General features: G+C 48.5%; 1 protein-coding gene across 1 annotated transcript; it reads right to left on the bottom strand.

The window, feature by feature from the left end:
• Positions 1 to 3,704: 3,704 nt before the first annotated feature.
• Positions 3,705 to 14,697, bottom strand: LOC140906300 (lymphocyte antigen 6E-like). The gene is made up of 3 exons (XM_073329965.1): positions 14,430 to 14,697; positions 5,634 to 5,753; positions 3,705 to 4,611 (listed from the first exon to the last, which is right to left on the bottom strand). Exons 1-3 carry the CDS (start codon positions 14,479 to 14,481, stop codon positions 4,406 to 4,408), a joined length of 378 nt encoding a protein of 125 aa, XP_073186066.1. The 5' UTR covers positions 14,482 to 14,697; the 3' UTR covers positions 3,705 to 4,405.
• Positions 14,698 to 26,876: the final 12,179 nt, after the last annotated feature.

Genomic DNA, 26,876 nt, shown 5'->3' with positions numbered 1-26,876 from the left:
CCATTTGTTAAATCCAAAATCACCCGATTCCTCTTCAGAACAGGAGTTCCCAATATTTCTGGCTCAGCCGCCTGATCTATCTGAAGCATTTGTTCTTTACAACAAAAATCCCCCCACTCTCTCTCTGCGTATAGCTATTTCTACTGAATGATACATTTTCCCTGTCACTCCTTCCCCAATAAAGGAGGCTGCTGCAATGATCTCTGACACATATCGAGTCAAATCACAACTTCTATTTACAATATTTACACCAGCCCCACTATCCAATGGGGCATCTTTGGGTCCATTATCTCCCACAATGACAGTTGTCCTCGGCCTCCCATTTGAATCACATGTTATTCTAGTTACCATCTCCCACCCTGGAGGACCCATTTCCAGTGGGAGTGACTTGTCATCGGGGCTTCCCTATAGAGCAGGTTTCTCTGAACCCTCAGCTTGCAGAGCTGCAACCTTCTTCTGCTCCTTAAACATTTCTTCTTCCATCCTTTGCATTTCTTTGATCAATTCATCAGGACGTCTCCCATTCCACTTATCCATGTCTACTCCCCTCAATTTCAAATACCTCCAAGCGCTATTCCGAATCACATCTACTCACTTCTAGGGCTCATTTTGATTATTCCACACCCTACCTCCTTGGGGTGGGGTGTTTTGTCCTCTACCGTGGCCTCTTCCTCTCTCACGGTATCCTGATCTATAAGCACTCTCATTTGAATATGTTATTGCTTTGACAAAAGGTACTCTAGGTTTCAATCCTGCTACCTGTTTTCCCCCTTTCATCGTTCATTGGATACTATCCAGTGCATCCATAACCGTTAACCCCTCATCCTGGGCTGCTTGGTTCATCAGATTAGTAGACAGCACTAATAAATTTCTGTCCAATCCTTCAAACACGTCATTCCAAAATTCCATCTGATTCAAATTAATTGCCATCAAAGAATCACCTGTGACATGTTTGGCGACCTCTGCCCTGGGATGAGTCACCGGTTTTATTTCTCCAGTTATTCTTCTTAACAGGTAATTCCTGGGTGAATCTCCAGGCTTCATGTAATCTGCACTGGATAACACCTTCGTGGGTCTTTGACCTCTCTCTTTTCCCTACAGCATAATAAATCGTGGTATCAGATGGTGTGCTTCTGGCTGCCTGTCCAAAGCATTTTTCACTCAATCTACTGCCTGTCTAATCTCTCGAGTGGTAGCTGCCCTGATTAATCTATAAAATTAATTCATATTTAAATTCTCTGTTCCTCCTAATTCTGCCCACTGTAGCTAAACTTTTCATATTCACTAGGCCTAATGACTTTACCATCAACTCTAAGTCTGAAGAACTCGCAGGAATGATTTGTGTCTTCTCTGACTGTATCCCCCCTGCAGCATTCTTAATGGTTGATCTCTGTTCTATCATGGCTACAGACTTTTCTGTCTTAGGCTCTCCTGGACAGTTTCTTATTTCTTCCCTCAATTTAGTATAGGGCCCCTCTCGAGGTTGGATTAAAAATATTTTAAAAAATAAATGAATGAAATCTGAAGTTCTCACATGATCTCATGACTCCAGAACCTGGGGCGTTAAGAAAAAATACAACCCATATAGGGGCACACACACACTATTAATAGACAAGCAGTCATTTACTAGAGCAGTTAGAATGGAAAGGTTGCAACTAGCCTCCCTTTCCTGTAGATAAGAAAGGTGATAAGCAATGTGACTACTAGCCAAAGTCCTCTGGAGAGCAAGAGAGTGTAGAGATAACTGATCTTCATGTCTAGTCCCTAGGGCTATCCCTTTGGATTAGGCATTATTTGTAGATGCTACCTCCTCAGTCCTTCCTCTTCAGCTAGGGACATAAAGTCTTTGGGGTGAGCTAGCGGCTAGAATGCTGGTCTGGAACTTGGGAGATCATCGTTTGATTGTCTTCTCCACCACAGATTTCCTGGGTGACTCTTGGCAAGTTACCTGCAGCCAGTTCTTTAAGGTGCCTCCACAAGGCACCGTTGGAACGTCCACATCAATCGACCACCGCTGACTGCAATTGTAACAACCGTCATTCACATCTATTCAACCTTTTATTAAAGACAGAAAAAAGTGTGGGGGGGGAAGGGACTGTAAAAGCATTTGAGATGTAAAGTGTTACCTGTAAAGGCTTTCACTGTACTAGAGATAAGGTGTAAATATTTAAGAGTGAAGAGAATTAACCCTTGGGACAATGTACCAAGGGTCATATTGGATTCTCCATCACTGGCCATTTTTTAAATCCAGGTTGGATGTTTTTCTAAAGGATAATCCTTAGGAATTTTTTCAAGGAACTTCTCTGGCCTGTGTTATAGAGGGGGTCAGACTGTCCCTTTTGGGCCTTGGATTCTATGAAACTCAGCATTGCCAACTCTCATGAGTCTCATGATAATTATTATTTTCCTTAAAGCCCCTGGAGTAAGGTGGATATGTCATGATTTCAGTCTACATCCTTAAAGAAAAAGTAAGTGTTTAGCCCTAGTTGGGGTAATCGGCTGACCTGGGTGGCTAATTAATAAAGGTTACCCATGCTCAGTTAGAGGGCAGCTCCAAAGGGCAGCTCGCAGGAGAAACCTGAGCCAGAGGGCTGAGCAGGGCTCTCTGGGGAACCCATGGAGACAGCGAGCCTCTCAGAGGAGCTCATGGAGACGGGCACCTCCTAGATAGAGGACAGCAATCTGCAGGCACCCAAAAGGACCTGGTCTCAGCCAACGGTCACCCAGACACAGTCTGGAAGCTCGGCCTCGCGTGGATCACCTGCTTTACCTGGAGAAGGGTCCCAGTGGACGGACTTCCCCGACCCACTGGCTCCAGAGAAGGAAGTTACTCCAGCAGGGGCAAGAGGCACAACCCCAGGGCAGAGACTGGAACCAAGGGAACCCCGGGGGAAGAGCCTAGAGGTAGAGGAGAACATGGCACTCAGGTAGGGGACATGGACTAAGATGACCTAGTCTCCCGCCAGGATGTTGGGATGAAAGTTTTGTTGATGTTCTCCCTGGGCTTTTCTGTTCACAAATGACACCCTCCATTAGGGGGTGCTGTTTAAAATTTAACAGGCTGTTTGGACTTGCCACCGCCCTGGGTGAGGGGAAAACAAAGTAAGGGTTCGCCTGCAACACCACACCTGCCCGCATGGGGGCGCTCTGGAATGACGACAAGGGCTTAAAGGAGTTTGCTCATAATGGCTGTTTTTAAATAGAGCTGCACGGTTTTCCGTCACCACTCACTGACGATGGAAGGCAGGAATCGGAGAGACGCTAATATCTAACCTACAGACTGACCCCGCAGCGGTTTTGCTCCCATATCGTTTGCTCCAGTCCCATATGACACGTCTATGGTAGACTAGACTCACGCTTCATCCTGTCCAGCCTCAGTCATACGGACTGAATCCGAAAGGGCTTTGAGGGAGTAAAACGATACAAGGCAGCATCTGGTCTGTGGGACAAGTTACAGCTACTACGCCTGGGAAGAACAAGTGTTCCTTCATCTGGGCCCATACTGGAGGGGGGATGGCGGCAGGCATGGGCGGTAAAGGTCTGTGTTAGGATGAAAAGTGACAAGAGAGAGGGCGCTGATGAGAACCATAGAGCCGCTGTCCCAAGGAGCAGTTGTGCTGCACCCATGAGTTGACCTTTTGGCTAAGGGCACCTCACACACCCTGTTTTTCCAGCAAGCAAACAGACACACAATACATCTGGGCTCAGGCAAGAACGGGAACGTGTTTATTCAGGTTTGATGCTCACGGTGCGAGCACTGCATTCCTTTTACATAAGAAAAGTCATCCAAGGAGCAGAATAAAGAAAACAATGTAAAAAACCAGAATCCAACCGGGGGTGAATGTGTCTGAGGTTTGTTTTTGGATCATGCCTTCCCGGCACTCAGTCTGGCGCTGAACCCTAGCGTGACGTGGATGGGAAATGTCTCTGCGGTAGCAAGAGGCAGGGGTCTTTAAGTATTCCGCTTTGGAGGTGGTTTGGGCTAAACATTTCCTGTTGAGCCCTGACCTTTTTTTAAATCAGCCCTATCAACCGGGACTACAGGTATAAAAGCAGAAACCCTGCCAACATTATCCACCATTTCCTGATGGGTCAGGAGTGCAAGCAGGCATCTCCCCAGTGGGGCAGCACTGTTCATTTGAGCTTCCCAGGCCTCCTGTGCCCAAACCCCTGGGAGCAGCCATCCAGATCTGCTAAGTGGCACAGAGGGGCACCTAGTGAAAGCAGCAGGATTTCCTTGTGAACAGCAAGAGGGCAGATATTGTCTAATGGGATCTGAGACAGAGTTGGAAGAAAGGGCACCATCGGTAACCCCAGTATAGCTTTGCACAGAGAGGGGTTTGGTGTCTCATTGGAGAAGCCGGAGCAGGTTCTTCAGGCCATCAAGTTCTTTTTCCTGACCCGATCACAGTCCAGCCCTGATATAGATGAAGCTGGCCAAGATCGCCATGGCCAGCACCGAGTAGCTGACTTTCACGCTGCTGGCCCCACTGGTATTGCACAAGAATGAACTGCAGCAGGAAACAGAGGCGGCTGCTATCCCTATGTTTATCCCACCACTGGGGCAAACTGAAGCACACCCCTTGGAGATGCTCTGCCCGGAATGTCCGCCTGTACCGGAAAAAGAAAGAGACTCAAGATTAAAATATTTCTCAGAGTTCGGACAGGAGCTCCTTAGCTCTGCAAAGGAGATAGTTGTACCAATGTAGCTAATCAATCCTGAGATGAGGAGGCCATTTCTCAGCAGTTAATGGCCTCACAGCCTTATCTTTGCCAGTGAATGCCCAGCCTTTAGAGGTCATTATTGCTATTATATACCATGAAAGCAGCACTAGTCTCTTCCTAGCAGTTACGGACCCGTATGTAACAATCTGGGAACATCCCCTTCAGATTCCTGGCCAGGACGAGGGAACAGCCAATGAACCCTGAGAATCCATTCCAGATTGTCACACTGGCCACTGCATGCTGGGACAGGGCTTTGGGAGTTCAGTGGGGGCTGTGGGGATGCAGCACAGAGGTGACTGAGTCCTGTCTCCTGCTTTTGAGCCTCAGAGCTTTAAAGAGCTGGTAGTAGTTAGGTCACAGCAGAGCTCATTAAGCAGCAGACACCAATATTCTCCAAAAGGCTTCAACCTGGCCTCCTTTTGTGCATGCACAACCAGCCAGGCACTGGGATTGGAGCGAGCGAATTCTCTCATGTGCCCACGCCAATAGTGGAACCTTGCACCAGCACATGAGATGTTTGGTGCTTAAAGCATCGCATGGCTGGGGAGCAGCTGCAGGACTGGGCTATAAAGAGCCTCATTTCAGGTCTTCAGACAACGCTGGGGGGGTAGATATGCAGCGCCCACATTGGCGTACAGGAAGCCTGACATTTCCTGCACTGCCCTCCTCTCAGTCATTCACTCCTCTGCAAACCTCACTAATGAGCACGGGGGCTCCCGCCCCGTTAGCGCGTCCCAGCAAAGTTCTCCTGCCATTCAGTTTCAAGGAGTTATTCCCAATTACACATCAGCAATGTCCCATCCTTCCAGCAGAAGGAGGAAGGAAAACCCAGTGATCTGGAACAGGAGCAGGATATCAACTGGGAAAGAGCTATGGAAAGAAAATAGGCAGAACATGCCCAAACTTACCAATTCCTGCACCAATATACGTGGTCACACAGTAGTTCGCATCACTGGGACATATAGTTGATGCCAGACAACCCCAGTTGGAGGACGCATCCGTACAGGTGAAGCACACCAGCGAGTGAGCTGCAAAAGGAAAACACAGCCCATGTTAGAGGCTTGCAGGAATATGTTATTGGTTCCTCGTTTACAATGTGCCTTTGTTGCCAAGAAGGTTAACGGCATATTGGGCTGCATTAGTAGGAGCATTGCCAGCAGATCGAGGGAAGTGATTATTCCCCTCTATTCGGCACTGGTGAGGCCACATCTGGAGTACTGCGTCCAGTTTTGGGCCCCCCACTACAGAAAGGATGTGGACAAATTGGAGAGAGTCCAATGGAAGGCAACAAAAATGATCAGGGGGCTGGGGCACATGACTTATGAGGAGAGGCTGAGGGAACTAGAGTTTAGTCTGCAGAAGAGAAGAGTGAGGGGGGATTTGATAGCAGCCTTCAATTACCTGAAGGGGGCTTCCAAAGAGGATGGAGCTCGGTTGTTCTCAGTGGTGGCAGGTGACAGAACAAGAAGCAATGGTCTCAAGTTGCAGTGAGGGAGGTCTAGGTTGGATATTAGGAAACACTATTTCACCAGGAGGGTGGGGAAGCACTGGAATGGGTTACCTAGGATGGTGGTGGGATCTCCATCCTTAGATATTTTTAAGGTCAGGCTTGACAAAGCCCTGGCTGGGATGATTTAGTTGGGGTTGGTCCTGCTTTGAGCCGGGGGTTGGACTAGATGACCTCCTGAGGTCTCTTCCAACCCTAATCTTCTATGATTCTATTATTCTAATCCCCATCCCTGTGACCTGCTGCTAATGAGCATCAAAGTGGACCATATCCTGATGTTCTCAGCCGCTATTTCAGGCTGAACTCTCACTGAAGCCAGTGATAGGTTTCCCTGTGCGTCGACTGAGTAAGGACTTCAGGATTGGACCCAAAACACAGAGGAGCAAATTTTCAAAGGCATAAATGGCAGCTGGGCATGCAACTGCTATTTATGCCTCTGAAAAGTTCCCCCAGCGCCCTCCATGACACCCATTTGTAAATACTTTCTCAGCACGTTCCTTTCCAAAGCCAGAATGTTACAGACAGGGTAATAAGGTTATAAAACAAAAATAAGCCTGGACTTCTCAAGAAATCATCATGCCAAACCCACCTAATTCATTCTGACTTTCCAAACAAGCCTGGTTATTATTATTACAGTGTCAGAAGCATGCTAGATGCTTTATAGAAACAAATGGAGAGGCAAGGTGCATTTCCTATAGCAGTGGTAGGCAACCTGCGTCCCGTCAGGATAATCTGCTGGCGGGCCACCAGACAGTTTGTTTACATTTGCACGGATGCCTGCAGGTCCGAGTGGCCGTGGGTCACCGTTCCCAGCCAATGGGAGCTGTGGGAAGCGGCACGGGCTGCGGGGATGTGCTGGCCACCGCTTCTGGCCACTCCCATTGGCTGGGAACGGCGAACCGCAGCCACTGGGACCTTTAGGCAGCCGTGAAAATGTAAACAAACTGTCTGGCGGCCTGCCAGCAGATTACCCTGACGGGACGCAGGTTGCCCACTACTGTCCTAGAGAGTTTATAGTGCAAATTGGACAGGAAGTGATGCGTAAAGGTCACAAAGAGAAGGAGGGGATGGGTTAAGAAAGAACAAGATCTGAAGCATTAAGTTCATCCCAGGACTTGATTTTGCCACCTTTATATAACAATCTCTCCACCTCCATGGGTCACCAGCAGAGCTTGAACCCAGGCCTTTCAGCAGCACAACACAGACCTTGACCACTGGCAGGGAACTGATAACTCCAACTAGAAGCAGTAGTGGGCTGTTATCCTCTGCGGCCCAGACACTAGAAGAGGATGCAACACGCATTTTACAAGCACGTGCTCCGCCTACACTGGAGAGTGCCTTACTCACACGCCTCCAGTGGGGCCAGGTGGGGAGTAAAGTGCTCTTTGCAACTGCTCATCGTTTTTTAAAGTTGACAGCTAGCCTAGCAAAGGTGGGGAGCAGAGAACCTCTTCTCCAGCTCTCCCAGCACACCCACCTAGCTGAGGGCAGGGCACTTTCCGATCTTGGTTTTGGCTACAATACCCACTAACACCCTACAGTTCCAGTGAGAGCAGGAGCATGATTAGGCCACTGGCCCCACAGCATACATGCCACAGATGGTGAACACTGGGCTCTCCCCTATCAGTCACCTTGATCTATCCCTGCCCTCTGTGACACTGCACCCTATGTCCTTCATAGAGATGTTATGATATGATTATGGCATAATTATGATGTCTTTTATGCCAGATCGGTCATGTAAGAAATCATTGGATCCTTGGATATTTACTGAATATGATTATCCTATTTGCATGCCTTTATCATTTTTGTATCTTAAGTTAGGAATAGTGACTATTTAGCTGTATTACAAATGTGTTTACCCCTGGGGAACACCCACTGGACCAGATGCTTTCATTCTGAAAACCTGGGTGGGGAAGGGCCATTAGAGACAACAATAGGCCTTAGAAAAGACTCATCTCCCACCTGGAGGCCTTCCTGAGGACTCTGCAGACAGCCTCAGACTCACGGCTATGATGACACTACAGGGATATGGGACTAGGTCACCTGGTGCTGGACTCCATTTTGGGATATCAGTGTTTTTCCACAGACTGGTCTGGGAACCAAGCTTTCAAACAAAGCTCTTTAAGGCAGGGGAGTGACATCATCGAGGTTCTTCACTGACTCCTCACCCAAAGAGACTCCTGGATCACCTGAGGAACAAAGACTGTACTGGGGGAAGTGCTGGACCCAGGCTAAAGGGATTTTTAGCCTGTGAATGGAACACCAGGGGGATTCTAAGCTGTAAGCAAGTGCAGCTTGCCCCTTAAGAATCTTCAGCCTGCTCGTATCATCACTTAGAGTGAGGATCTGCTGTTCATATTCTGTTCATATTTAGTATATTAAGCTTAGATTGCATTTTTGTTTATTTGCTAGGTAATCTGCTTTGATCTATTTGCTATACCTTGTAATCACTTAAAATCTATCCTTTGTAGTTAATAAACTTGGTTTTGCATTGTCTAAAACCAGTTTGAGGAAGTCATAACTTGGGGCAAAACGTTGTTGTATACTCCTCTCCGCATTGAGGGAGGGGGTGAATTTCATGAGCTTATGCTGTACAGTTCCCTGTGCAGCACAAGGCGGTATAATTTTGGGTTTACACTCCAGAGGGGGTGCGTGCCTGAGCATGTGGCCAATACCTTAGCTGGAGCCTTCCCATGCAGAGTTGATCGCAGCATCTGCGTGTAACTGCAGCTGGGTGTGTCCCCACCTGTATGTATGCTGGAGAAAGTTCAGGTCAGAGCCTGGAAGAGGGCTTGGCAGGCTGGTCACAGCAGTATAGTGTAAAGGGAGCCCAGGTTGGCGGGTCAGTGGTACCCCAGTTCCAGGTGGCGCCCTAGGGAGAACCTGTCACACCCTCCACCAGCACAACGTCTCCCGAACCCTCCATGAAGCCAGCACCTTCTCTTCTGCTTCTTCTCCATCTGATGAAAAGATGGGCAAGATTTTGAAATGCTCCTCAGTAAAGTGAGCCAAGGCAAGAGACCGGGGCTCTGATCAGCGTCTGAACACAGGTGCGGTGCTTCTTGACGGTTCCGGTCATTTTTTAAATACAGACATTGGGATTATTGGCTTATTGGACCAGCTGCACTTGAACGGCTACGTGCACTTCGGGGGTCACTGTTTATTATTACTGAGCACCCAAAGTGTAAGATCTTCATGCTGTGTTTATACAGCACCTAGCGTAATGTAGTTCTGGTTCATGACTAAGGCTTCTAGGAGTCCAGGGTTGAAGCAGAAAAAAACAACAGATGCTTTATCAAGAGACACTAATTGAACTACATGAGTGGGAGGTCTGGAGAATGCAGCTAGAACAAGCCGAGACCGGTTTTCAAACAGCTCCATCCCCATCACTTCATAGCAAGAATATGTAGTTACACGCATGGCATCATCAGCTCAAAACATCACTGCCTGATCCTGAAGGAAGGGGCTGCTTTCCTAACAAGTCTGCAGAGCAGTTTAAACTGCAGCTACCTGGCAGGATTACAGAGCCACAGGTCGGATTCAAATCCCACGGATGCCAGAGGAAAGCCTCCCATTGACACAGCCTCAGACAGCACGGTCCTCCGAGGAGCCCATGAATCAGTGAATTAATCTGATGATTCATTTCTGAGTCAATACAAATGGCATCACAGAGATTCCACATTGATTGTCCCTCAGGGCATGGCTACACTTGCAGATGTAGAGCGCTTTGAGTTAAACCAGCCTTCGTAGAGCGCAGTAGGGAAAGAGATGCAGTCTGCCCACACTGAAAGCTTCAAGCTCACTGGCATGGCCACATTTGCAGCACTTGCAGCGGCATTGGGAGCGGTGCATTATGGGCAGCTTTCTCAGCATGCAAGTGACTGCAACGTGCTTTTCAAATGGGGGTGGAGGGGTGGGGTGGAGTGTGACAGGGAATGTGTTGTGTGTATGTGGGGGGGAGAGAGTGGGTTTTTTGGGGGCTGAGAGCATGTCACCATGCTGTCTTGTAAGTTCAGACAGCAGCAGACCCCCCCCCCCACCGCCTCTCTCTTTCACACACAGCATTTCACACTAATGGTTGCTTTGTCTCAGAGCAGATAAGCAGCCAGCTGTCAGAAACGGAGCTTTCAAAGGGCATATCCGCGTTCCTGCAGCATTCAAAAACAATGAGAAGAGTGGCCACTTGACTTAAGGGGATTATGAGACGTTTCCGGAGGCTGATCAGAGCACAGTAATGCAACACCTCGTTCACACTGACGCCTGGGCATTATAGCCAAGACGCAGCAAACATTATTCCTCTTGCCGCGGTGGAGTACCAGGAACGCTCTAGCCGTGGAGTCAGAGCGCTCTACGGGCCTTGCCAGTGTGGATGGGTAGTGAGCTAGTGCGCCCGGAGCTGCTTTAATGTACTCTATCTCGCAAGTATAGCCAAGCCCTTAGTGACTCTAAGGCAGATGATCTTAGTTCAGTTTGCATTTTTAATCATCAGTGCCACAAGTTTAACCTTGATCATTCCTGTTTACTCATCATCACTAATCTAGCTCTTAACAGGGGTTCTTATATAGCCCCCCCAGTACCATAGCATCTGAGTACCTCAGCATCTTCAATGTATTTACCCTCACAACACCCCTGTTTTTACATATGGGGAAACTGAGACACAGTGAGGCTAAGTACCTTGCCCAGGGATATGCAGGAAGTTTGTAGCAGAACAGGAATTTAAACCTAGGCCTCCCAAGTCCTACTCTAGTGCCTGATCAACCGGACCATCCTTCCTTTCACTAATAACCATTTTATGATCTCACTTAAACAATTCTGCCTAGATGTGTGAGCCAGAATAGAATCCAGCTCCACCCCCTCTCCCAGAGCTACGCTGGCAAACACGGTTAAAGAGGAGTGAAAATGAATTCTTTATCATAATTCCAAATACTCATGTTGAGTAGTTAGGTGCAATTTACAACACTGTTGTATTTCTGCCCATAGCAATTACTGATCTCAATATTTCTGATATATTTATAGGTGCATTTTTAAAATGTCCTTTGATTTGAAAGTGTCCAATTGTTATGTGGCTAATCTGTGTTCCTAGCAGAGTAACCCTAACCCAGCCCCCATCCAATCATGTGTTCAACCCCCTTATTACACTGTGTCTTACTTTAGACTGTAAACTCTCCAGGACAGGGACTGCTTTTTACTGTGTCTGTAAGCCGGCAAAATGGGCCCTGAATCATAACTGTGGCTTCTGCCTCCTCCTGTAATACGTACAATAAACAATGTCTGTACTAGATTCCCAGATTCATAAGATCATTGTAAACATCTAGGCTGACCTCCTATAAAACACAGGCCAGGGAACTGCCCCCAAAATAATTCCTAGAGCAGACCTTTTAGAAAAACACCCAATTTTGATTTAAAATTTGCCAGTGATGGAGAATCCACCATGACTCTTGGTAAATTGTTCCAATGGTTAATGACCCTCACTGTTACAAATGTATGCCTGATTAACAGTCTGAATGTGTCCAGCTTCAACTTCCCCACAATGGATCTTGTTATCGGTTTCTCTTGAAGATTGAAGAGCCCATTATTAAGCTTACCAAGCAATCCAGATTGCTCTTTATCAGTGACCTGAGCTCTTCAATATTTACCACTCCCCTAGTTTTTCTGTCACCTGTAAATTTATCAGTGATGACGTTGTTTTCTTCCAGGTCACTGATAGAAATGTTAAATAGCATAGGGCCAAGAACTGATCCCTGCAGGACAATTCCCCATTGACAATTACATTGCGACACCTATCAGTGAGCCAGCTTTTAGGCCAGGTCTACACTACCACTTACGTCGGCAAAATTTACGCTGCTCACAGGTGTGAACCCCCCCACACACACACACACACCCGGAGAGACATCAGTTACACCGACCTAACTGCTAGTGTGGACAGCGCTATGTCGCTCACCCACCAACACAGCTACAACCACTCACTGGGGGTGGTTTAATTCTGTCAGCGGGAGAGCTCTGTCCGGTCGGCACACAGCAGCCACACGAGAGATCGTACTGAGGCACAGCTGCATCGGTACAGCCATGCCACTGTAAGCGCGCCAGGGTAGACATGGCCGTAGTCAGTGTGTGCCATGCTAATGTTCTGTCAGTCTAGTTTTTTCATCAAAATCTCACACGGCACCAAGTCAAATGCCAGTACGAGTAACTACATTACAGAGAAAAAACAGAAACAACGGGCTCCTGAAAAATAGCTAATAATAGAAAACGTAATGAAGAGGGAGGAATTATTTAAGGAGGCTGAGACTGAAACTACAGAACAAAGAACCTAAGCAATGCAAGCACAAAAACCAGTTGCCACCAATCAGATGATGGAACAATTTGCCAGGGGAAGAAGCTTTTGGTTCTCAGCTACTAGAGATGCTGACGAACTCATGAGATACAACACAACCCTCAGGAAATGCCTTAGATAAGACCTGTGCAATCTGACCTTGCAAAGAGCAGAGCTCGGCCAAGGCTTTCAAGCCCCGACCCAAAGCCCAGTGCAGTCAGTGGAAAGGCTCCCGCTGACATCACTGGGCTTTGGATCAAGCCGTTACTGCCCACGCCAGCTCTGTCTGTGTTCTCCAGGCAACCACTGCTCTCCTTCAACAGCCCAGTACTTGGCATTTAAACACCATGTGATGTCTTCAAGGCAGGTTAGTGTATAGCCAGCTAAAGCAAAGGGAGTTCCTCGGGAGAGGGTCCTTGCATGGCAAAAGGAATATTCCTGTTGCTCTGGGGACAAAGCTACCTGCAATAACCCCATTTGACTGGCGAAGGGTGTCTACTGTCCAGGCACAGGGGCCAGCAGATTTCTCTCACGCCCTGGGCTTAATTTGATCACATATAGACTGGGACTGGAAAAATAACACACTCTCTGTGTCCACTTGGTTGAAATCACGATGTGCTTAGACACTGCGGCATGGGATCCAGAGTGAGTATCTAGAATGGGCAGCTAAGATCGTCTTAAGAGCAGCGAGAAACCAACTGGTTGTTTCTCACTGTGGACCCCATGGAATTGGAAGTGTTCTTGATTTCTGAGCCAGAAACCCAGGTGGCTGGAGCTGGTCAGTTCCCTTGGGCTCAGGCTGTAGTTTACCCTGGCACCCGGTGCAGGTCTTGGGGTGACTTATTTGTGTGTATTAATGTGAGTAAACAGTAAGAGAGGGGGATAATACATTTATATAGACAATCAAAAGACAACAACATCTGGGAGCATATAAATGGGGAAATCTTCGAACAAGTGAACATTCGTTGGTTAATAACCGAGCCTGTTCTTCCTAGCTTTAGTGGCAAATAAATAAATAAAAGCCTGTTCCACAAACACCTTTTATCCCTGGAGGTCTCCTATCCAAGTATCAAACCGCCCCAGACCTCCTTATTTTTAAAACCAGATGAGCTCAGGAAGAGTTGGAGGAGTAAAATTTATCCTCCATTAAGAATCAACCAGTAGCTCCTCCAACCAGAACCTACTGCTGTGACCCCCTCCAATATTACTGGATTCCACCACAGCATTGTAAGATCGTAGGGCCTGAGTCTGATCTCACTTATGCCATTCCTCCAAATTAATTTAATTCAGTGCAGTTACCCCTGATTTACTCCACTGTATCTGGGATCATAATCAGACCCTTATGTTTTTAGCTGATTACAGTAGAAGAACTTGCAAAAATTATGGTTGCAAGAAAGCAATGCTGAGAAGCACTGATCGCCCTGAGTAAAAGAGCCTAGCTCAGAGGATAACCGTATAAAAGATTTCTTTAAGAGATGACTAGACCTGTCTCTAGGGCTAGTCAGCCCCCCCTCATCTTCCCCTAGGCCTTTCAAGACATGCTGCTGTTGGAAGGAGCTCAGATCCACAGAACTGTGCTCCCTCTTGCATCCAGAGCACTGCATCCCCCTAAGCATCATGAAACGGAGATAATTTTCTATGCCTGCACTGAGCTATTTTTATTACATCCACACAAGCTAGTGCTCAAAAGACAGCCAACGCACCAGCCGTTGCTTCGCAGGACCAAGCGGCTGGCTGCAAAGGGAGGTTTGCAGAAGTGCCAGCTCCCACTTAAAGGTAGAGTCTTTGCCCACGGTGCTGCAAAAATCCCCCTCTGCCCCTGCCATTTCTAGCCACTTCCCTGGCTCTTTGTCTGGCACAGAGGGATCATGAGCAGTATCTCACCTTGCTCCACACACAGAACCGCCACCAGCAGGGCGAGAAGAAAAGCCTTCATCTTCGGCCAGGGCAGAAAGGCAGCTGCTTCTTGGTGGGGCTGATTATAGATGAGGATCTTGATGTTTTCCTGTGAAGGCAGCTCACGCAAAGACTGGGAGATAGTGGGGAGGAGTCAGGAAATTGATGGCTGGGTGTGGGATGTGCAGGGGAGTTTGCTCACGTGGGTTTTTTTCTTAGAACAGCCAGAGGCAACAAGGCTCAGAGTCTTAACAGAATGCAGTGCCCCAGCAAATGTAATTGTGTTTGGTTTCGTTTCCCCGCTGCAGCCTGGAGGGAGAAGGAAATGCAGGAGGACTAAAGCATTTCTGTGCCAAAAGCTTTTGCACAAGGAGATGGTTAATACACTGCATAAGCCAGACACCAGCGATGGAAAATCCCTACTCTATTGTCTAATCTGGTGATTCTTAACCTTTTCCACACCGGGTTTCAACAGCAAATAGGGTGGGGACCCTGCTCCCTGCCTTCTAGGTGCAGAGAGAGGGACGAGGGTCACCAGTGCAGCTGGCCCGCACAGAGACGCTCCATTCTGTGAAAAAGTTCCAGTTGGCAATAAATCTTTCTGCCCGAATCCGGATGACAAGTTAAAAACTCATGGGGGTTTAAATGTTACAGTGTTGGGCTGCTCTGGTGTTTTCCCCACCACCGGGATGTTAAATTTAATTATACTATAGAATCATAGAATACCAGGGTTGGCAGGGACTTCAGGAGGTCATCTAGTCCAACCCACAGCTCAAAGCAGGACCAATCCCCATTTTTTGCCCCAGATCCCTAAATGGCCCCCTCAAGGATTGAGCTCACAACCCTGAGTTTAGCAGGCCAATGCTCAAACCACTGACCTATCCCTTATGGTTACTATTACCAAGCAGTCCAGCTATAGTCACCTCTTGGACCCAATCCTGTGCTCCACTGAGGACTTTGCACCTTATGACATCATTTGCTAAAGTGCAAAGTGAGTGTAAAATGCCACCGTTGTTCTTTGGTACCGTTTGACACCCTCTTTGCACAGGGAGGAAGGATTGCACATAGTGTAGGGCAATGGTGTATAAAGGCCCTCATGATGGCCTCTCAGGGATTCTTGTAACTACATAAAGATTTGTAATTTTTCACCTCATTTTCTATCTCCGGCCGTGCCACCCTGAACATATCTACTGTCAGAAGCAAAGTAGGGTCGGGGCTGCTTAGGGCTTGGATGGGAGACCTTGTCTGCTTGCTGATGTCTGGTGAGAGTTTATAGCTAGGGCCCTACCAAATTCTTGCTCCCTTTTGGTCAATTTCAGGGTCCTAGGATTTTAAAAGTAATAAATTTCATTATTTCAGCTATTTAAATCTGAAAATTCATGGTGTTGTAATTCTCGGGGTCCTGACCGCAAAGGGAGTTGTGTTGGGAGGGGAGGGGGGTCAGAAGGTTATCGTAAGGGCGGGTTGCGGTGCTGCTACCCTTATTCTTCACGGCTGCTGGCGGCGACGCTGCCTTCAGAGCTGGGCAGCTGGAGAGCGGTGGCGGCTGGTCAGGAGCCCAGCTCTGAAGGCAGAGCCACTGCCAGGACCAACACAGAAGTAAGGGTGGTGTGGTATGGTATTTCCACCCTTACTTCTGCACTGCTGCTGGCGGGGTTCTGCCTTCAGAGCTGGGTGCCTGGCCAACGGCCGCCACTCTCCAGCCACCCAGCTCTGAAGGCAGCACAGAAGCAAGGGTGGCAACACTGCAAACCCCCTAAAATAATCTTGTGACCCCTCTGCATCTCCCTTTTGGGTCAGGACCCCCTATTTGAGAAATACTGGTCTCCCCTGTGAAATCTGTATAATATAGGGTAAAAGCACACAAAAGATCAGATTTCATGCAGGTGAGACCATTTTCACGGTCTGTGACATGTTTTTCATGTCTGTGAATTTGGTAGGGCCATATTTATAGTTAAGCTCACAGCTGATCATCTGTGCTGAAGCCCATAGCTGTGCTCCAGCCACTGGTTTGCGGGGACGGGATGCTAGAAATGCCAAGGCTAACTTCAGGTTTCATTTACCATGTTTCTAGCCCCTTTCGTTGCATAGAAAGCCTTGAAAAGGGCTCTCCATAACTTTGGTAAATCAAAATGGAACAAAAGCATTCGTCCTTTCTAGATGGCAAGCCATGGCAAGTATCAAGCCACAATTGTTTTGGCTGCCGTCCTGACCTATTAAGGTAGTATTCGGGGGGGGGGGGGTTAACATGCAGAAAAGTGTTCCCCCCCCCCAAACATTTCAACAACTGCTGATGGGATTTTGTCCAAACTTTGCAAAAAAATGACCTTCCAGCAGGCAGCCACCGTGGAAAATTTGAGTCCCCAAAATGAAAATTTTGGCAAATTATGGGCATGTGCAAATGGCATATTGGAATAGAAACTCTTTGATCTTGTGTAAGTACCAGCAACGAATGTTAAACCATGTAGCCACCAATGAAATGCAGCCACTTCTGGGGTGAAAGGCAGGAACCAACCAGTTCAAAGTACTCTCCAAAGAGGGGAAATTCTGGCTAAAGATATCATTCCTCTCTTATAAAAAGTGTGATAAAATCTCTAATGCTCATACAGAGGAGACATGACCTCCTTTTTAAGGTCTCATTCAAACTATTCCCACTCAGTAAAGTGTATGGGACACCATTTATCTGTCTGGGAAAGGTGAAGGTCTGAGTTGTTCCTGCTGGAATTTGGACCTATAATTCCACAGAGTCTAAATGGTCTGTATGGCCAATCCCACTAATCCAAAAACCATGCGTCAAGCCCCTCAAAATCATGAGTCTGGCTTAAAAATCCTGAGCTTGTCTCTGCAATAAGGAGGGATTAAAAATATTTTAAAAAATAAATAAATGAAATCTGAAGTTCTCACATGATCTCATGACTCCAGGAGCTGAGGCTTTAAGAAAAAAAATCTGAATGGGCTCACACACACTATTAATAGACAAGCAGTCATTTACTAGAGCAGTTAGAATGGAAAGGTTGCAACTAGCCTCCTTTTCCTGTAGATAAGAAAAGTGATAAGCAATGTGACTACTAGCCAAAGTCCTCTGGAGAGCAAGAGAGTATAGAGATAACTAATCTTCCTGTCTAGTCCCTAGGGCTATCCCTTTGGATTAGGCATTATATGTAGATGCTACCTCCTCAGCCTTTCCTCTTCAGGTAGGCAAATCAAGTCTTTGGTTTGAGCCAGTGGCTAGAATGCTGGTCTGGAACTTGGGAGACCATCGTTTGATTGTCTTCTCCACCACAGATTTCCTGGGTGACTCTTGGCAAGTTACTTGCAACCAGTTCTTTAAGGTGCCTCCACAAGGCACTGTTGGAACATCCACATCAAGCGACCACCGCTGACTGCGATTGTAACAACCATCATTCACATCTATTCAAACTTTTATTAAAGACAGAAAAAAGTTGGGGGGGGGGGACTGTTAAAGCATTTGAGATATAAAGTGTTACCTGTAAAGGCTTTCATTGTACTGGAGATAAGGTGTAAATATTTAAGAGTGAAGAGAATTAACCCCTGGGACAATGTACCAAGGGTCATATTGGATTCTCCATCACTGGCCATTTTTTAAATCCAGGTTGGATGTTTTTCTAAAGGATAATCCTTAGGAATTTTTTCAAGGAACTTCTCTGGCCTGTGTTATAGAGGGGGTCAGACTGTCCCTTTTGGGCCTTGGATTCTATGAAACTCAGCATTACCAACTCTCATGAGTCTCATGATAATTATTATTTTCCTTAAAGCCCCTGGAGTAAGGTGGATATGTCATGATGTCAGTCTACATCCTTAAAGAAAAAGTAAGTGTTTAGCCCTAGTTGGGGTAATCGGCTGACCTGGGTGGCTAATTAATAAAGGTTACCCATGCTCAGTTAGAGGGCAGCTCCAAAGGGCAGCTCGCAGGAGAAACCTGAGCCACAGGGCTGAGCAGGGCTCTCTGGGGAACCCATGGAGACAGCGAGCCTCTCAGAGGAGCTCATGGAGACGGGCACCTCCTAGATAGAGGACAGCAATCTGCAGGCACCCAAAAGGACCTGGTCTCAGCCAACTGTCACCCAGACACAGTCTGGAAGCTCGGCCTCGCGTGGATCACCTGCTTTACCTGGAGAAGGGTCCCAGTGGACGGACTTCCCCGACCCACTGGCTCCAGAGAAGGAAGTTACTCCAGCAGGGGCAAGAGGCACAACCCCAGGGCAGAGACTGGAACCAAGGGAACCCCGGGGGAAGAGCCTGGGTAGAGGAGAACATGGCACTCAGGTAGGGGACATGGACTAAGATGATCTAGTCTCCCACCAGGATGTTGGGATGAAAGTTTTGTTGATGTTCTCCCTGGGCTTTTCTGTTCACAAATGACACCCTCCACTAGGGGGTGCTGTTTAAAATTTAACAGGCTGTTTGGACTTGCCACCACCCTGGGTGAGGGGAAAACAAAGTAAGGGCTCGCCTGCAACACCACACCTGCCCGCATGGGGGCGCTCTGGAATGACGACAAGGGCTTAAAGAAGTTTGCTCATAATGGCTGTTTTTAAATAGAGCTGCACGGTTTTCCGTCACCACTCACTGACGATGGAAGGCAGGAATCGGAGAGACGCTAATATCTAACCTACAGACTGACCCCGCAGCGGTTTTGCTCCCATATCGTTTGCTCCAGTCCCATATGACACGTCTATGGTAGACTAGACTCACGCTTCATCCTGTCCAGCCTCAGTCATACGGACTGAATCCGAAAGGGCTTTGAGGGAGTAAAACGATACAAGGCAGCATCTGGTCTGTGGGACAAGTTACAGCTACCACAGCTGGGAAGAACAAGTGTTCCTTCATCTGGGCCCATACTGAAGGGGGGATGGGAGCAGGCATGGGAGGTAAAGGTCTGTGTTAGGATGAAAAGTGTCAAGAGAGAGGGCGCTGATGAGAACCATAGAGCCGCTGTCCCAAGGAGCAGTTGTGCTGCACCCATGAGTTGATTTTTCGGCTAAGGGCACCTCACACACCCTGTTTTTCCAGCAAGCAAACAGACACACAATACATCTGGGCTCAGGCAAGAACAGGAATGTGTTTATTCAGGTGTGATGCTCACATTCCTCACGGTGCGAGCACTGCATTCCTTTTACATAAGAAAAGTCATCCAAGGAGCAGAATAAAGAAAACAATGTAAAAAACCAGAATCCAACCAGGGGTGAATGTGTCTGAGGTTTGTTTTTGGATCATGCCTTCCCGGCACTCAGTCTGGCGCTGATCCCTAGCGTGACGTGGATGGGAAATGTCTCTGCGGTAGCAAGAGGCAGGGGTCTTTAAGTATTCCGCTTTGGAGGTGGTTTGGGCTAAACATTTCCTGGTGAGCCCTGACCTTTTTTTTAAATCAGCCCCATCAACTGGGACTACGGGTATAAAAGCAGAAACCCTGCCAACATTATCCACCATTTCCTGATGGGTCAGGAGAGCAAGCGGGCATCTCCCCAGTGAGGCAGCACTGTTCATTTGAGCTTCCCAGGCCTCCTGTGGTGCCCAAGCCCAGGGAGCAGGCATCCAGGGAGCAGCCATCCAGATCTGCTGAGAGGCACAGAGGGGCACCCAGTGACAGCATAGGATTTTCTTGTGAACAGCAAGAGGGCAGGTATTGTCTAATGGGATCTGAGAGAGAGTTTGGAAGAAAGGGCACCATTGGTAACCCCAGTATAGCTTTGCACAGAGGCGGTTTGGTGTCTCGTTGGAGAAGCCGGAGCAGGTTCTTCAGGCCATCAAGTTCTTTTTTCCTGACCCGATCACAGTCCGGCCCTGATATACACGAAGCTAGCCAAGATCACCATGGCCAGCACCAAGTAGCTGATTTTCATGCAGGAGTCGGCGGAGCGGAGCGGGCTGGGGCTGGGTCGCTCCACTTCCCACCGCCCGGTGAGTGCGGGATGCGCCCGACTCCTGCTGCAGTCCCCCGGGACATAGCTCAGGGAAAGGGGTGGAGTGGGGGTGGGGCTGGGGCGGAGCAAGGGTGGGAAAAGGCGGGGCAGGGACAGAGCAGGGGTGGGGGTATGGGGAAGGGGAAGGGGAGGAGTGGGCGCGGAGCAGGAGAGGGGGCAGCTTTCCTGACCAGCGTAGCCTGCCAGGGGATAGGGCTGGCCACTGGAGCAGCACGCAGCTGCGTAGGGCACCAGGAAATGTGGGGCAATTTGGTGAACGGCCCTGCAGTTAATAGCTTCACAGCCTTATCTCTGCCACTGAATGCCCAGCCATGAGAAGTCACTACTCCTATTATATACCATAAAAACAGCATTAGTCTCTTCCTAGCAGTTACAGACCCGTATGTAACAATCTGGGAACATCCCCTTCAGATTCCTGGCCAGGACAAGGGAACAGCCAATGAACCCTGAGAATCCATTCCAGATTGTCACACTCTGCCCACTGCATGCTGGGACAGGGCTTTGGGAGTTCAGTGGGGGCTGTGGGGATGCAGCACAGAGGTGACTGAGTCCTGTCTCCTGCTCTAGAGCGTCAGTGCTTTAAAGAGCTGGTAGTAGCTAGGTCACAGCAGAGCTCATTAAGCAGCAGACACCAATATACCCAAAAAGGCTTCAACCCGGCCTCCTTTTGTCCATGCACAACCAGCCAGGCACTGGGATTGGAGCGTGCAAATTCTCTCACTTGCACATGCCAATAGCGGAAACTTGCACCAGCACGTGAGATGTTTGGTGCTTAAACCATCGCATGGCTTCCCCGGGCGTGGAAGGAGGCCAGACTGGGAAAGCAAGGCCCATAATGTCAGTTATGCAGGGCAGTTACAGCGGCCTGCCATCCAGCTGCTCTTGTTGTGATGTCTATGTTGTAACACGCGATAGGCCATATGGGCCCAGTATAAATGCTGTGTGTTTGACATGAGGGCATGAGTTGAGTGCTGGCAGCTGAAGCAAGGAGTCACGGTTATGAGCGGTCAAGAATTGTCTGCGCAAAAACAACTTATGTCCGTGGGGAATAGAAAGAATTAGCAGGAAGGGAATAACACCAGCTCTGCAGTTATGCAAGAATTGGGGGAAATGGAACATCTTGGATTATGGCGGCCTGCCCACGCCTTGTGATCGGACTGAATTTCGACTGGTGAGCTGCCCAGAACTGTTTGTCTGGAGTTATGGGTGAAAGGCTTCATAAACAGAAAAAAATGTGATGATGCGACGAACTGGTCTATAAATAATTGCCTGACATATCTGATATTTGGAGTCAGACATCAACCCAGAGCTCTGAAAAAGAAGAGGTGTGTAACGTGGGGCTCCCCACGCCTTGTGATCGGACTGAATTTCGACTGGCCAACGGGATGTCCTTTGGATCTTCTGATTCTGGTGTAGTATGAAAGGAGTGTGAATGTGGAGTGAGTGGGGTTTGTACTGTAATCAATACAAATATTTAGAGTATTATATACCAACACTCTGTCCGGTATCTGCCTGCTCCCCCATCCTGTAGGGAGGCCTCTACCAGAGCCTAACATTCTCATCCCCTGAGCGAGTTCCCTGCACAACTCAATAGCCTGCCACTACTTTTGATAACTGAACCACATGGCAAGTAGTATCAGTGAGCCTCCCCAGGAACTGGCTACTCACAGTCCGCTCAAAATGCAGAGGCTGGCAACGACATTTACACTTGTGTATAATTGCCGCTGGGTGCAATCGGGCGCAGGAGGGGCACAGCTGGGAGACGTCCTTTCCCCTGCGGTCCAGGGACAAAGGCAGCCGTCTTTTCCCCCCAACAAACCAGAGGGAAAGGGGGGTGGGCTCGATGCCACAAGAATGCAGCAGAGCAGAGGAGGCTGCTTCCCTGAGAACCTCTGCTGAGACGCAGAGGATCCACTGAGCCCTTTCTAACTGCTCCCTCGCGCCGTTCAAGGCTGGCAGCCACTCAGGCAGGCAGCCTCCTTCTCTTTGACACCCATGGCAGCCCCTGCAGGGCCGCTGAGGAGCAGGTGGGAACTCAGTCCCAGCCCTCGCCCACCTCAGCAGTAGCAGAACCCACTGCTGGGGAGCATCTGCAGGACTGGGCTATAAAGAGCCTCATTTCAGGACTTCAGCCAATGCTGGAGGGGTAGCTATGGAGCCCCCGCATTGGCGTAGAGGAAGCCTGACATTGCCTGCACTGCCCTCCTCTCAGTCACTCCCTCGGCTGCAAACCTCACTAATGAGCACGGGGGCTCCCGCCCCCTTAGTGCGTCCCAGCAAAGTTCTCCTGCCATTCGGTTTCAAGGAGTGATTCCCCAATTCCACACCAGCAATGTCCCATCCTTCCAGCAGATGGAGGAAGGAAAACCCAGTGAGCTGGAGCTGGAGCAGGATGTCCTCAGGGAAAGTGCTATGGAAAGACAATAGGTAGAATATGCCCAAACTTACCAATTCCTGCACCAAGATACGTGGTCACACAGTAGTTTTCACTACTTTGACATGTAGTTGATGCCAGACAACCCCAGCGGGAGGTTGAAGCACACCAGCGAGTGAGCTGCAAAAGGAAAACACAGCCCATGTTAGAGGCGTGCAGGAATATGTTATTGGTTCCTGGTCTACAGTCCCCATCCCTGTCACCTGCTGCTAATGAGCATCAAAGTGGACCATATCCTGATGTTCTCAGCCGCTATTTCAGGCCGAACTCTCACTGAAGCCAGTGATAGGTTTCCCTGTGCGTCGACTGAGTAAGGACTTCAGGATTGGACCCAAAACACAGAGGAGCAAATTTTCAAAGGCATAAATGGCAGCTGAGCATGCAACTGCTATTTATGCCTCTGAAAAGTTCCCCCAGCGCCCTCCGTGACACCCATTTGTAAATACTTTCTCAGCATGTTCCTTTCCAAAGCCAGAATGTTACAGACAAGGTAATAGGGTTATAAAACAAAAATAAGCCTGGACTTCTCAAAAAATCATCATGCCAAACCCACCTAATTTCCTTCTTTGACAACTAGCCTAGTGGATGGGGGATAGCGGTAGGCATGATGTAGCTTGATTTTGACCCCGTCCTATATGACATTCTCATAAGCAAAGCAGAGAAAGGTGTTCTAAATTAAATTCCGATAAGATGGTTGCACAACTGATTGAAAGACTGCTATCAATGGTTCAGCGTCAAACTGGGAAGGCGAATCCTGTGGGGTACCGCAGTGGCCAGTACTGAGCATGCTTATTACATTTGCGGAAGATGCTAAGATGGGAGGGGTTGCCAGCACTTTCGGGGGCAGGATTAGAATTCAAAATGCCCTTGACAAATTCGAGAATTGGTCTGAAATCCACAAAGTGAAATTCAAGGAAGTTAAGTGCAAAGTACTACGGTTCGGAAGGAAAAATCAAATGCACAGCTACAAAATAGGAAACAACTACCTAGGTGGTAGCACGGCTGAAAAGGAGCTGGGGGTTATAGTGGTTCACACATTGAATGTGGGTCAACAATGTGACACAGTTTCAAAAAAGGCTAATATTAGTAACAGAAGTCTTGTACGTAAGACAGAGGAGGTAATTGTCCTGTTCTATTTGGCACTGGTGAGGCCTCAGCTGGAGTACTGTGTCCAGTTCTGGGCACCAAAAGAGGTGGACAAATTGGAGAGAGTGCAGAGGAGAGCAACAAAAATGATAAAAGGTTTAGAAAACCTGAACTGTGAGGCTTCCAAGGGAAGTTGTGGAATCCCAGTCATTGGAGGTTTTTAAGAACAAGTTGGACAAACATCTGTCATGGATGGTCTAGGTTTACTTGGTCCTGCCTCAGTGTAGGGGGCTGGACTTGATGACCTCTTGGGGTCTCATCCAACCCGACATTTCTGTGATTCTGTGACACTAGCTAAGAGAATGAGCATGCCTCCCTCTACGGGTTGGTCCAAGCACTTTCAACAACCTCCTTCTTATAGCTAACAGTGTTCTCCTTTAGTTTGAGTGATACTGGCCTACAGTTTGGAGCTCAAGACCCTAGGTTCAGTCCCCTCTGATTACCATGTCTGTATTACATAGTCAGTGTTACATACAGAAGATGTGCCATCCCAGATCAGACCATATGTTCAAGTTGTTCAGCATCCTACCTTCTGCAGTGATCATTGCCTGATGCTTCATAGGAAGGAACAAAAATCCACAGTGCACCTGGGCTAATATGCATGGGGGAAACAACTCCTTCCTGGCTAGAGCAGGTCCAATATTTTATAAGGACTAATTTGCAAAGAGACAGGTACCAATCGATGGCGGGTGGTCATTGTGATATGAGCTCACACTGGCTCTGACAAATGAAATGTGAATGACATGATGTGTTATTTATTGATGGGTATCACATGGAAGACCAGAGAATTCATTCTGACTTGCCAAACAAGCTTAGTTATTATTATTACAGTGTCAGAAACATGCAAGATGCTTTATAGAAACAAATGGAGAGGCAAGGTGCATTTCCTAGAGCAGTGGTGGGCAACCTGCGGCCCGTGGACAGATCTTTTTCTTCCTTAACCCATCCCCTCCTTCTCTATGTCACCCTCATGCATCACTTCCTGTCCAATTTGCACTATAAACTCTCTAGGACAGTAGTGGGCAACCTGCGGCCCATCAATGTAATCTGCTGGCGGGCCACCAGACAGTTTGTTTACGTTTGCACGGCCGCCTGTGAACCATGGCCACTGATATATTTGCAGGTGTATTTTTAAAATATCCTTTGATTTGAAACTGTCCAATTGCTCTGTGGCTAATCTGTGTTCCTAGCACCGCAACCCTAACCCAGCCCCCATCCAATTGTGTGTTCAACCCCCTTATTACACTGTGTCTTACTTTAGACTGTAAACTCTCCAGGGCAAGGACTGCTTTTTAATGTGTTTGTAAGCTGGCAAAATGGGCCCTGAATCTTAACTGTGGCTTCTGCCTCCTCCTGTGATACGTACAATAAACAATGTCTGTACTAGATTCCCAGACTCATAAGATTATTGTAAATATCTAGGCTGACCTAGTGCTCAAACGACAGCCAACGCACCAGCCGTTGCTTCGCATGACCAAGCAGCTGGCTGCAAAGGGAAGTTTGCAGAAGTGCCAGCTCCCACTTAAAGGTAGAATCTTTGCCCACGGTGCTGCAAAAATCCCCCTCTGCCCCTGCCATTTCTAGCCGCTTCCCTGGCTCTTTGTCTGGCACAGAGGGATCATGAGCAGCATCTCACCTTGCTCCACACACAGAACCGCCACCAGCAGGGCGAGAAGAAAAGCCTTCATCTTCGGCCTGCCATCACAGACTGGGCAGATCAGGAAGCTGCTTCTTGGGGGGCTGGTTATAAATGATGATCTTGGTGGTTGCCTGTGAAGGCAGCTCATGCAAAGTTTGTGCATTGGGGGGAGGAGACAGGAGATTGATGGCTGGGTGTGGTATCTGCAGGGGAGTTTGCTGGCATGTTTTTTTTTTCTTAGTTCAAAAGCAGCCAGAGGCAACAAGTCTCAGAGACTTAACAGAATTCAGTGCTCCAGCAAATTTTATTTTGTTTGGTTTCCTTTCCCCGCCAAAAGCTTTTGCACAAGGAGATGGTTAATACACTGCATAAGCGACAGACACCAGCAGTGGAAAATCCCTGCTCTATTGTCTAACCCGGTGATTCTTAACCTTTTCCATACGGGGTTCCAACAGCAAAGATGTTGGGGACCCTGCTCCCTGCCTTCCAGGTGCAGAGAGAGGGACTGGGGTCACCAGTGCAGCTGGCCTGCACAGAGAAGCTCCATCCTGTGAAAAAGTTCCAGTTGGCGATAAATCTTTCTGTCCCAAATCTGGATGAAAACTTAAAAACTAATTGGGAAAGGGGACTGAAAAGTCTAACATGTTTCCGACTTTTAAAAATGGTTTTTAAAAAGCAAAACACGTTCCCAGAATGCCTGGCTAGCCCGCTCTTCAGCACCCTGATCTCCCAGCACCCGAGGGCGCCTACCTCCCGGCCTGGCAGGCTGCTGGACTGCCCTGGCTCCATGATGCCTCCAGCTGCCCGACTCCCCATCGGCCCAGCTGGCTGTGCAGCCCAAGGCACCAAAGAGCGGGGCAGCCCCGCAAAGCGGGAAGCAGGCAGCACTGGGAATTGGGGAGCTCAAGGAGTGGGGCAGCCTGCCAGGCAGGCGGATGGGAAGGCAGGCAGCAAGGAGTTGCAAGGAGCAGGGCAGGTGGGAATTGTTGGGCAGACCAGGAAGCTGGCTGTCTGGGGAGTCAGCGGTGAGGAGAGTCAGGCAGCCTGGCGGTCCCCAGGCAGCACCTGGGGAGCCAGCAAGGATGGGGCTCCAGGGAGCGGGGCAGCCCACCAGGTAGGGAGTCAGGAGAACCACGGAGGCAGACAGCTACATCAGGGATGGGGAAGGAGACAGCCTGGGGAGATGGATGCTCGGGGATTTGCGGAACCCCAGTTCCCATACTTCCCTCCAGGCAGGCTGCTGGGGAGATGGGTGGTGAGCTGGCAGGAAG

Source organism: Lepidochelys kempii, chromosome 2 (genome assembly GCF_965140265.1).
Source record: "Lepidochelys kempii isolate rLepKem1 chromosome 2, rLepKem1.hap2, whole genome shotgun sequence".
NCBI lineage: Eukaryota > Metazoa > Chordata > Testudines > Cheloniidae > Lepidochelys > Lepidochelys kempii.
The sequence above is the reverse complement of the archived record's forward strand: the minus strand, read 5'-3'. Positions and strand labels throughout refer to the sequence as shown.